We start from the raw sequence: 12,957 nt of genomic DNA on the forward strand, positions 1-12,957 counted from the left end.
TTGAATGATTTATGTTGAATTTGAACGAAATTCATCTTCCAATAAAAAGATGGCGTTGTTGCTTGTTCGATTCGATTGAACGCACCCACACATACTACTGAGAGAGAAACCTGACTGACACTTTGTGCGCTGCACAGTTAGAAGTGGAAACAAGCAGAGAGAGAGAAAGAGAGAGAGAGAGAGAGAGAGAGAGAGAGAGAGAGTGAACCATTTCACGTAAACAGTTGTTTGTATGTGTATGTATGTGTTATGTAGCATATATTCGAAGCACGAGCACAACGACTACGATTCGGAAGAGAGTAAGAAAAACAAAACTATTCGGTGCTTTACTATTTCAGTCAAGTCAGTATTTCTCGTCGCAGCAGAGCTTGTTCGGTGTATCTCAAACTACAGAAAATAAAAAAAATAACGAGTGAGACGAAATCTAAATCGTCGTAGCAATTGTTTTTAATTCGCATAAATAAGCGCATAAATTTGGCATTTTTCGTGTAATCAAATGTTTCCGTTTAAATGTTTTCTGTTGAAATGAAGTGTGTTGACGTCAAGCAAGGAAAAAATGTGATGGATTGTTGATTGTGGCCAAGTGGAAAAAATCAATAAAATGTAAGAAATGCAAGAAAACAAAATATTCCTCATCGAACGTATGTAAGCAGTTGGTGTGAGTGATAATAGGAAAAGCAACAACAAAAATCTATTTCGAATCTCGTGATATGTGTTTATGTGGACAGTTTATTTTAGGTTCTAAGTCATAAAAAGTGGTCTCATTTGTATTTTTGCGTAGACGGAACACGAGAAAACTTTCAGATAATTATGGTGTTTTTGAAGTCGATTCATTAAAGAGAAGAGGGAAAAAAAATAACGCTAGCAAATTTCTTACGAAAGCATATATTAATTCATAGGTTTCCATTGAGTGTGTACTAGGAAGTGTTGTGTGTGTGTTGTTATTTATTGATTTTTTTTATTCTCTGCTGTCTTCATCGCTCGTATTTACGTTTCGCTAGCTCAATGAGAGACTCTTTCTCTCTCTCTCTCTCTCTCTCTCTCTCTCTCTCCTTCTCTCTCTCTCTCTCTCTCCTTCTCTCTCTCTCTCTCTCTCTCACTCTTTCTATTGGTTTTTATTTTATTGAATTGAGAATGAAAATTGGTCGTTTTATTTTGTTGACACTCAACAACGGAGAAAAAAGAAGAGAAAAAAAATCATATTATGATATTTGTATTTGTTTATCGCTGCGACAAAAGTGTTGAAGTTTATGAGTTTTATGATTTGTTGGCTGTACCAGTATATGTTGTTCTTCCTTTAGTGCTCTTCTCTGTCACTATTTTACGGTGCTTTTATATGATTTACATTCTGTTTAAACTCTTTTATTTTCGTTTCGTCTGATAAAGTCCTTCTCAAAGAATGAACACGACATGTTTCCTTTGCTTTGTTGCTTCGCGCGCGATAAAACACGGTATATTTGTTTGCACATTTAAAAGCAATGCACAATAGTGTGATCAGCAAATAATTGGGAACGTGTTGATAAAAAAAACGCGCCGTAGTTGTTTGTAAATATGGATGGACGAGGCATTTTTTTCTTGTTGTTGCACTCTTCATCGTTTCATAAAAAAAAAAAATTCTGGGCGTTTTTTCCTGATTGGTTATCGTTTTCTCCGAAACTCAAGTGTGTTGGATTTATCAGATGCACAACGCTGAATATAAAAAAAACAAACCGAATATTTATATGGGATAAAAGGAAAAAGAAAAATCGTATTGATCGGATCGCGCGCGCAACAACATAATGTGCATACAAAAAAGCCCACAGATTCACTGTACAGTCGAACAAAGTGCTTGGCAATCGTGCATTCAAGAATTCCATATCCTCTATGCAACCCAAAAGCCAAATGGTAGTTTCTTTGGTGTTATTTTTTTCTTCTTCTCTCGTCTCTGTGTACTTCTTTCATTCCGTAAGCATTGGACGGTTGATTTTTTTTCTCTTCATTCAAGTACACCGAATGCAGAGCGTAATTGTATGTGTTTCACACTTCGAACAATTCACAACAGCTAACAAAATCAAGTAGACATGCAAGCGACGTTTTTTGTTGTTGTTTTTCTTCGCTTCTATCTTCATTCTCACATTCGTTCGTTTGTTCGTTCGATCTTATTTTCGTGTGATTTTATTTATGTATTCATTTTTGGTTCTCGCAGAGGCTTTATTCTCAATGCTGTTTTGAGTATCCAACGAGCGAGCTGTGAATCTTTGGCCGTCGCATTGCATCTACTGTTGAGATCCTACACGAAATCACACCTAAATGAAGCAGGCTGCGAGATCGATGTTGGTCGTATATAGTCAGTATAAGCGTTTCAGTTTTTCTTCTTCTTTGCTTCTTACGGAACCCGCGCGCGCGCGATGTGAAGAATAAGAATTCCGGCGTAGGTACACATGAAGAGAGAGAGAGAGAAACGGACTTGGGTTATATCAAGATTTCGGTACATATAACGTACATATGTACAGACACAATATATCGGATCGTTTATTATTTTCACACTTGGTGCTCGATTTCCGAATGCATACGAATGCGAAAAAAAAACGACACCGAAAAGAATTGTAAAAGGAATGGTCACAAAGGGAATGTGAAGCGACAAACACACATGTGTTTCGGTTCATATTTAAACACTTCTCTCGTTTTTCGATTCTTTCTGTTGAATAAAATGCGCATCGATTCGTTTCAATTGACTGTTTTTGGGATGCTTCGTGTTGCGTTTTGGATTTGGTACAGTACTCCGGTTTAACACTCAATGCCCATCTTTTATGAAAATTCTGCGGAATGTGCATTTCAGTTGAGATTCCATAGCCCTGTATGCACGACCAGTAGAATCAACAAACAAAATCTGTGGGTTTTTTTCTTCTCTTCGCTCGTTGTGTTCATATTTTTGCTTTTCTTATATTCCTTTGCTTTGATCATCGTCATCATCATCATCATCGTTTCCATATATATTCCGTGCTATGCTGCGCTGCATAAATGTGTGTGTGTGTGTGAGTATATGCCAACGTATAATATGAGACGATCTGGCTAACGAACAACAAAAGACCATTTTACGCCTTCACATCTTATTCGTGTGTATTTTCTACAATCGTATTTCTTGTGATTTATTCAATGAAAGACAGAAAAAAACGAATATATATATTTCTCGAATTAAATATATTTTTATTCCCTCTTCTCTTCACTCTCAATCTCTCTATCTCGTTCTCACACATACGCTACGCTTTATGACTGTTCTGAGATCGCCTTTGCTCTTGAGCATTGAATCTGTCCGTTGTTTATGCGTTTCAATTGTGTGGTGTGAAATTTTGTCGATTTGTTTTTTTCGTTCATCTGCCTTGAATTCGGCTCATTCGTTGGATGGCTGGTTGGTTTGTTCGTTGGTTAAGCAGGTATCCGATTCGATCGTTTTTCGTTTAGTATTTTTTTTTCTTTCTCGCTGTTGAAATAGATTTATGTGTTCCTTTCTTCTCTTCTCCGTTTCTTGTGTATTTTTTTCCCTGATTCGTTTTCTCTGTTCTTGTACGGAAAGGACACAAAAAACACATTTATTTTTTCACACAAAGCGATTTAATACAGAAATTTTCATTTGTTATTGCTTCTCCTCGGCATCTTTATGCTGCACTCCGACAACAAACAACAGCAGTAACACATACACACACACACACACACGTGAATAAAGCATTCGTTCCGAGGTTTTGTTATTACATTTTATTATTATTCCGTTTTAATAAAAGAATACCATTCAAAGGAGAGAATGAAAGAAAAAAGGAAAAATAAGAAGAAGAAGAACAAGAAGAACTCTATTGAATTCAAACTACATGAATAGAACACTTCATTTTTATTGGGATTTTGATCTTTTTCTCGTAATTTTATTCATTCGATTCTGGACACACACTCACGAAAAAAAATGTCGAGAATGATCTTCAAAAAATAAAATTTAAATAAATTTCGTCTCCTTTTTCCCTTTACTAAATCGTTTCGTTTCGGTTTCTCTTTTTCTTTTTTTTCTTTTTTCTCTTTTCAGTGTTGATGAAGTTGGAAATTAACACAAACGAGTGCATTCGAACATTCATGCCAACATTGCCACCATGCATTGAAGCAACACTGAATGGATCGTATTTTATTGTGCCATATTTTTTTTTTGTTCACTTCTCCCTCTCGCTCGCTCGCTCTCTATCCGATCCGAATTTGATTTTGAGATAAACAAAATAGCCGACAGTGAAAAATTGTGGTAAATAATTGAACGACAACGCTCACACGTATAACAACAAAAGGCAGCGGCCGCAGCAAGAGCAGCAACATCAATATAATATATCGTTTGTACGCGCGCATTCGATCGGGTTCAAGTATCGCATGAGCTCATTCACTGTTCGATCGGCGATCGATTAACACGTAAACAGCATCGTACACACACCGTTTGCATATATTTTTTTTTTTTTTGCAGAACAAATTAGCCAAAGTGTTGTTGTGCAGAAACAAAAGTACAATTTGCGAATATAATATAGAAAATAATTCATACGTTTTAGTGGAGAAAATCATTAGCGAGTAAAAAAGAACACGATCAAGTAAATAGCAGAGAAAGAGAATTGAAAAAAAGAGTACAGTTCAGTGTGTGTTTTGTGAAAAAGACGAACGAACTATAACGAAACGAGAGAGAAAATTAAATTCTTAAACCGCAAAAGACGTTTTTTCTTTCGTTCATATTTTCCTTCAAAAGTGTGTATAATTAAGGAGAAGTGTTCATTTTAATTATATAATTACACATTGGGATCGCGATGCGGGAAGCCATGGAAGCTGCTATTCGAAGTGTGAAATAAGAAATCATCGACAACAACAAAATATTCCAGCAGGATTTTGTTTCTTTTACGCTGTTTCTCATTCTATCTTTCCTTCATCACACATTTTTGTGTGTTCGAACGCAGAAAAAAAAAACAAAACATCGAGGCGTGAATCACGGCAACGAAAATTGATCGAAATGAGAAAGCAATTTTGTTGGCATATTCTGGCAATTATTTTATTATGCATTTGTCTTCCATTTGGTCTGTGTGACAAAAATGGTCAACGAAATGATCGTACGTCAGCCGAGGCTGAAACGACGTTGACGACAAAGACGACGGCAACCAGTCGAAATGGCAAATTCCGTATGCCAAAACACGGCCTACCCCTTCGTGATGATAGCGATTATGTTCGGGAAAATGAACCAAACTCGAATGAAGATGACGATTACGATGATGACGAATATTACGATGGCGAACAGAGCGATCCGAGCAAGAACAGAATGAAGAAGAAAAATAACAAAGTAAATGGCGGCGGCAACGACGACGACGAAAAAAACGATGTGCAGCAATCGCCCGAAATCGTAGAACAAGCACAAAGCGCACGAACGCAAATTATACAACGACCAAAAGAGCTAACCGACGCTGAAATTGCTGCATTGTTACAGACTATATCATCACAACAACAGCCAGCAACACCAAACGCAGACGTTACGGCACCAGCAGATACAACAACAACAGCACCAACTGAATTGTGCCCGAAAGAATGCTCTTGCTTAAACGATTTCATGACCTGCACACGGCCACATTTGAAGCATTTACCTAAAGTGCCACAATTCATACAATCACTGTACGTTGCTGATGTTTTTTTTTATTCTCTTTTCTTCTTCTTCTTTTTCGTCTTTTTTTTATTTAATTGCTTCACAGCTCGTTCTTTTGTTGCCACTTTTTATTCGTTATTTTCTCGTTTCCTTTGGCCTTTTTCAAATCGATTCGAACCGTATTTTCGTTTTGTTTTATTTTTTCTTTTTTTTTCTCTTCATTTCTTTTCTCACTCGAATCAAATAAGAATATCACGTATCTTATGCAATGATCGATTTCCTTTTATATCTATATATACCTTTAAATTAATGCATTCCACTTCTTTTCTTGGTTATTTTTTTTTTGCAAACAGAGAGCTTCCGCAGAATAATTTTGATGCGGTGATGTGTGAGCAGGGCATTCGCAATTTGCCAAATCTCATCGATTTGAATTTGAATGACAACAAATTGGAGCGCATACCCATTATGCACGGTGTAGCTGCGCTGGAAACTCTCGAATTGGCGAACAATGAAATCGGTGAAATTACATTGGCGGCATTACAACTATTGCCTAATCTCAAGCATTTAGACTTAAGCCGTAATATGATTCTTGCCATCGCAACCAACTCATTCCCCAAGCAAAACAACATTCAGAAATTGTAAGTTGTACATATCTTCTTCTTCTTTACGATCGATTTTCCATTAGTCGATAACATTTATTTATTTGTTTAGTAATACGCTATAAGCTGATATTGGATTTCTATGCTAAAGCAAACACTTTGTCATTTCTCAAGTATTTTAATCCGATTCGACGTATTTTTTTTTCCTATTCTGTTTGACAGATTTCTGAACAACAATCAAATTACGACGCTTGATCGGCGTGCATTCGAGCCGCTGGTTCAGCTGAATGAGCTTAAAATCAACAAAAACCGTATCAGTGAACTGCCAGTCGGCCTCTTCGCCAAACTCAAGAAGCTAAAAAAACTGTAAGTACACTTCAAGCCTTAGCTAAACTAACAAACAGCGCGACACTATTCTATTTGTTTCTGTTTTTTTTTCGTCCGCTGGTTCTGTTTTAACGCGAATTTGTCTTGAATTTTATGACGTATGTCAACATGGTTTTTGTTTTGATTTAATTTTCATTTTTTGCATTTTTTTTTTTTCATTTTCCGTTTTGTTTGTTTTGTTTTATATTTCCCGGTCGCGTTTTTTCGGAATTGCAATTGAATTGTAAATAACACGATTATAGTTCGCTGAATGCTAACGAGCTGCGAGCAAATCTTCAATATGCAACGTTCAGCAATTTGACCGCTTTAACAACTTTGAAACTACGGAATAATTATATTGAAGAATTGATTACCGGAGTTTTTCATGGTCTCGATAATTTGAGTTTGTTGTAAGTGTTTATTTCTGCTTATTTGTTCTTTTCTGTCGATTTTAAATTTATATTTTAATATTTCCGTTCGCTGTGTAAACAAAGAATTTTGCAACGTTGTAAAATGGTATGTGTTTTTTTTCCTTCTGTGTTCGTATTTAGGGATCTGGCGAACAATCACTTGACCAAGATAGAGAAAGGCGGTTTACTTAACATCACAGCACTGTCAAAATTGAATTTGGCCAACAATTCAATTCACACAATCGGAAAAGATTGCTGGGAATTTACACAGCGCATTATTCATTTGGATTTGTCCCAGAATCAATTGGCCGAAATCAATGTGGGCACTTTTGATAAGTTGAACAAATTGAAAATCCTTGACTTGCATGCCAATCAAATCACAACAATTAGTTCGGGAGCATTGAATGCAACGTACAACTTGGAATCGTTGGATTTGAGCCAGAATCGAATCTCAGCCGCAATCGAAGATTCCTACGGACCGTTTGCATCACTCAATAAACTCGACACAATTTACTTGAACGATAACAATATTAAAGCCATCAATAAAAATGCGTTCCTTGGCTTAGTTAGCCTCATTAAACTCGATATCAGCAACAATAACATTACGACCATTCAGGACGGTGCTTTCCAGGATCAATACAACACACAATTACTTCAGCATTTGCACATCAATAGCACCGATTTGATTTGTGACTGTCATGTGTCATGGTTCTACTTTTGGGCCAAAAATGCTCAATCGACGGGTGTGAAGAGACAGTCCGGCGAACGCAAGGGTAACATCGATGTTCGATGCGCTTTCCCATTCTCATTGCGCAATCGACGTTTGCTGCAACTTCAAAAGGATGATTTAACGTGTCGTAAGTTTCTTCGGCATTTTCACCTCACTATATTTTTTTCCAGAATATTTGGAGAAAAAAAATCACCGACGAAATCACGAAATTTTAACTCCACCAATTTGTTTCATTCAAATTCCAGACGAAACACCAAAACCTCAAATGGTCGACGAGCCAAAGTCATCAATTTTGGCCATCAAAGGAACGAATCAAACTATCGAATGCACGGCATTCGTTACAGTTGGTTCGGATATAGTATTCACATGGAAGCATGACAATAATGACATCGATGCTGCACTGATCGAATCTAAGACACGACGAAAGGACGAGAATCGATTGCGCATCAAAGAGCGAATGGTTGAACGCAGACGTGAGGCCAATCGAAGTCCATTGCGAACTAAAGTGAGCGCACCAAAAGTACCACTGTGGTCGTCGGGATCGAAATTTTCCAAGTTTGATGATAGCGAAGACGAGTATGAAGGTGACGATGAGGAAGTTGGAGGCGAACTGGATGAGGGCGAATATGAAACCGAAAATCATTACGATGGAGAAGAAGACAGTATTGATGAAGTAGTAGCAACAGTTGAGGACATCGAGGCAAACATACCCATCAACAGTACAATGGCTACATCGAGACTGCACTTGATAAATGTTGATTCAAGAACGGCTGGACGGTACCAGTGTATCGCTTCCAACAATTTTGGAACCGCTTATTCACAGAAGTTCAAAGTTACAGTAGCGTGTAAGTATTTATTCTAAAAAAAATGAATGAACAGGATAAATGTAACAAAATAAAAAAAAATCCAATGATGATCAATCCACTTGCAGCATACCCGGTTTTCACGAAGCAACCAACAAATATAACAGTCCGAACATCGGAACGAATTCAATTGGACTGCGCTGTTGATGGCGATCCAAAGCCACAGATTTACTGGCAATTCAACTTTGGCAACGATTTTCCAGCGGCGCGTGAACGGCGAATGCAAATTATGGACAACGATGAATCGTTTATTATTGACAACGCCAAGACATCCGATAGAGGAATTTACACCTGCACGGCAGAAAATTCAGCTGGGATCATACACACAAATGTCACTGTGGAAATAAGTGAGTTTTTCCAACGAGATGTTCTTATTATTGAAACTCAACGAAATTTCTTTTGAATGAATCCAATTCGAACCTTTCCAATCAAATTCTTCTATTTCAGCCGAACCATTGACCTACATCAAGCCAATGGAATACAAGGACGTGCTAGTCGGAGAATACACAATTTTGGAATGTTTGAACAGTGGTCCAACTCTGTCAGATATCCGTTGGTTCAAGAATAGTAAGGAAATTTTGGCATCAGAAAGCCGATATTTGTTGGCCAAAGAGAACCAATTGCTCATAATCGTTAAGACTGCGGAGGAGGATGCTGGTCTCTACACGTGTGAATTAAAAAACACGTTAGGCATCGAAAGGTCATTAATCCAATTGAAGGTGAGAACCGAACCGGTTGCCACGAATGAGGTGGTGCCTACAGATGCTTACAGTCGCGACAAAATCACAGCCATCATTATAATCACGGTGGTTGTTTGTGCGATTGGTACATCGATTGTATGGATTATAATCCTGTACCAAACGAAAAAGGAAAATGGTTGCGGTCCCGACGATGCCGATCGAAATGATGGTACTGATATCGAAAACCACATAACCAAAGAGGGAATTTTAAAGTCAGTAAATGTGTCGATGCTTCCAAAAGGTGACGAAAAACCAGTACAAGCAATGCGAACGGCTACCATTTCGCGATGTCACGGTGTGCTTAGAAGCAACAGCGACAGTAGCTGTGGCCATAGCAGCTTGGGTGTGAGTGATGACATCTTCAGACGATACAAAGATGATTGCTCGATGAGCAATGCTCCATTGCAACCGCATCGAAACGGAACTGACACAGAAGAAGATGACGCAAACAATGATCACGATGCGTTACTTGGAACAACCTACTTCAATCGGTATCCAAAGACGGTGAAGTGCTCGGATAACGACAGTTTCGTTGTGCAAATAGATGATGGTTGCGATGGAAACAGCAGCCAGCACGATACGAGCGCTGGTAATACAACAACGGCTGAATGTGGTGATTTCGATGATGGTCAACACTCGTCAACCAAAACAAAGACATCCGCATCACTGTCGAGCAGCTGTCACTCAATACCAGCGCTTCCACTGAATTCATCGCATGAATTCGATTTGAATCGTTCACATTGCAACGATTCACTTGCGTCGTCCAACAGTCCATTCACGAGCAATCAGAATGTGAGTTCGGTGCCAAACAAACCAGTCGTCCATCCGATCGGTAAACCAAAACCGACCATCCAAACCAATAAACTGAACGAATTAATGTCAACATTCAAGTAAATGTTCCGTGTCTAGTCGCCTCTCCCACACACTTCCTTTACCTTCGACGAGAAAAAAGGGGAGAAATTCTCATAAGAATTTATATTGTGAATGGATTAAAAATTAATTGTGTAGAATTGCGTGTTCAATTTGTGTGTGTATGCGTGTGCTTCGTATTTATTACTAGCGTTAAAATGTTGGATGTTAACACACACACACACACACACATTACGGTCTCTAGAGAGACACAACACTTTAACCAACTTTTCAAATAGTATTAGAGACAAAAAATCAAAGCAACTAAACAGTAATCGATAAATTATTATTCTCTCTGGTAGCGCGAGCGCGAGCGCGTTCCCAACAGTATACACTACATATACAAAACACCCTCTATATGTTACATTTAGATGAATGTAAGCGAAACCGACTGACTAATTGCAAGTATTTGTTTCAAACAGTGAAAAATCAAACGCAACGGTTTTTTTTTCTTCTTCCAAACAAACAAAAAATACAATTCAATAATATCGATATTTTTCTCGGTGTACAACAGAAAAAGGAAAGAAAAAAAAACACATTTTTCGGATTGAAAATACATTTTGCCATAATAGAAGAAAAAAATTAGAATTAAGTCGATTTGTGTGATGGAAAAAAAGCACCAGAAAAAAAAGTGCATTAATTTTATTCAATTCGTCAAAAAGGAACAAAAAGTTGTCCACACAAACAATGAAACTAGACAAATGTTTGGATTAGCGAAACTTAGTACCGATTTGTTTTTTGTAGTATTACTCTCCGGTGAACACCGCAACACTCGATTCGTTTAATTGTATTTTTGCCGACTTCTTCAGTTTTTTTTTCATCAATTCGTTAATTGGGTAAGAATTTATTTAATAAAAAAAAAAACGGAGAATCAACTATGAGAGGAAAAAAACAAACGGAACATCTGTGATAATTATAATGTATTTTACTATTTTAATTTTTAAATATTATTATTGTTTTATTTCCTTTTTCTTGCAACTGAACAAAAAAGAAACTGCTAAAAATAAAGAGAAAAGAAAAGAAAAAATAGCCATTTGTGAGGTCACAAAATAGAGCGATTCAAACAAATAACCAAAAATTAACAAATAACTTGAACAAACACAATTGTACAAAAGAAACACATTGTAGCAATTAGAATACAACCAATCGGATATAGACAATATGAACAAAATGCAGCTAAATTCATACAGTCACGTCTCTTTTTTTTCTAAAAATAATGTCATTTATTTAAAGCCCATTTTCATTCGTTCAAGATAAATTCCGTTGTTTTCGTTTTTTTATTCGATTGGTTTTTTATATACAAATGTTTTTTGTTGTTCGGTCTTAACTAAATTCGCGAAACGAAAAATGATTCACGCTGTTGAATTTGATGGACAATAGACAACAATAATTTAAATTAAAGAAGAAAAAAACTCGAATAAAAAATCAAATAAAAAACCATTTTTCAATGTCATTTTTCGATGTCTGTACGTTTTTAAGTCGAGAGGAAAAAAAAAAAAACAAACAAAATTACTATATGTGTAAAGACAAGTCATACCGAAATATTTTGTTCGTATTCGAAAGTATTTCTTTGGAGATTAATAAAAATGGAAAATCAAATTAAAAAAAAAAGCAAAGAGTTTTCTTTTCGCGCAAGTCATATCATATGGTGCTGATTTATTGGATAATAATTTATATGTCCAAACCAAATCTATGCTTTTTCATAGGATATGAGTGTGGCCATCTTATAGATGTTGAGCTCGACCACTGAAGATTATATTATTGATATATCGACTCATTGAATGATCGACTCGAAATTCGAAGTACAAATACTTGATACTTTTGCAACTAAACCTTGAAAAAGAAATAATTCCCATCAAGTCATAGATTCATCGAGATTCTTTTGCTTTAATTGAAAAATTGCATTTTCTAAAAAAAAGGTAAGTACCCCTCCAGAAGTGGTGTTTTTTTTTTATTTCAATCCCATCAAATTCAATAAACACTGCATGAACAATTCTACTGATATAAAGATCTTCTTGTGATTCGAAAAATCGATTGGGTAAAATGAAAACTACAACACTTGAGAAACAGTCGACCTTTTATGGAATAAAAATTCGGAATATTTCGAAAACTTACCATTTTTCCAACAGTTTCATAGTTGACTAACTGACATTGGAAACCTAGAATGCGTTAAAAAAAATACTGAGATGTGACTGGCTGTGGTATCGAAATATAAATGACATATAATGATTTCGTATTCATAAGCCGTCCCAGAATATTTTCAGCAATTCTACATCAATTTGAATCAAGTGGTTGATTGCACCATTTGATCAAACTAAAAACAAATCAACAAAAGTTTTATTTTTACGGATTGAAGACGATATCAACGATTCAAACAACAGGATTTGGGATTTGAATTGAAAAGAAGATACTGAAGATGCTCACGATTTCTATACCATTTATGATAGATGGAAAAAGTTGCCTTTTGTGACAGAAAAAAGTCACAAAAAAACTGTGATTAAAAAAAAATGAGCAAAAAAAAATCAAACAGTTTTTGTTCCTGGTAGCCATATCAGATCGGTGTTGATGATATTTATTCGCCTAGCGCTATGCAACAACAGCTTAGCGACAGTCAATTAGCTACTTAAGAGTGTAAATATTGTCCATGTTCATGATGTGTTTGCAGTAAAGTGCTGTTTTATCTATGATTGTGATAAGCGTTTGTATCGAATGCAGATTAT

The 12,957-nt window shown here is 36.4% G+C and overlaps 1 protein-coding gene across 6 annotated transcripts; it reads left to right on the forward strand.

Moving 5' to 3' along the window:
* The first annotated feature begins 124 nt into the window (after positions 1-124).
* On the forward strand, positions 125-11,848 carry LOC129567580 (leucine-rich repeats and immunoglobulin-like domains protein 2). Of its 6 annotated transcripts, XM_055444639.1 has the most exons (11): positions 338-603; positions 2,186-2,326; positions 4,049-4,344; positions 4,469-5,649; positions 5,974-6,258; positions 6,442-6,585; positions 6,849-6,995; positions 7,137-7,852; positions 7,971-8,570; positions 8,657-8,935; positions 9,036-11,848. In XM_055444639.1, exons 4-11 carry the CDS (start codon positions 5,000-5,002, stop codon positions 10,220-10,222), a joined length of 4,008 nt encoding a protein of 1,335 aa, XP_055300614.1. In that variant the 5' UTR covers positions 338-603; positions 2,186-2,326; positions 4,049-4,344; positions 4,469-4,999; the 3' UTR covers positions 10,223-11,848. The 6 variants fall into 6 exon arrangements, with proteins under 6 accessions (XP_055300616.1, XP_055300618.1, XP_055300619.1 ...); XM_055444641.1 differs by lacking the exon at positions 2,186-2,326 and having other exon boundaries at positions 125-603; XM_055444640.1 differs by lacking the exon at positions 4,049-4,344.
* The last annotated feature ends 1,109 nt before the right edge of the window (positions 11,849-12,957 follow it).

The sequence above is a fragment of the Sitodiplosis mosellana genome, unplaced genomic scaffold (genome assembly GCF_009176505.1).
Source record: "Sitodiplosis mosellana isolate CC-2019 unplaced genomic scaffold, AAFC_SMos_1.0 Smas_scaffold_11, whole genome shotgun sequence".
Classification (NCBI taxonomy): Eukaryota; Metazoa; Arthropoda; class Insecta; order Diptera; family Cecidomyiidae; genus Sitodiplosis; species Sitodiplosis mosellana.

Excerpts from the sequence above, each read along its gene's own strand:
- LOC129567580 (XM_055444641.1), top strand. The coding sequence starts at position 5,000 with ATGAGAAAGCAATTTTGTTGGCATATTCTGGCAATTATTTTATTATGC. Across the intron at positions 6,259-6,441 it reads CAAAACAACATTCAGAAATT|ATTTCTGAACAACAATCAAA; the intron begins GTAAGTTGTACA and ends TCTGTTTGACAG. Across the intron at positions 6,996-7,136 it reads CTCGATAATTTGAGTTTGTT|GGATCTGGCGAACAATCACT; the intron begins GTAAGTGTTTAT and ends GTTCGTATTTAG.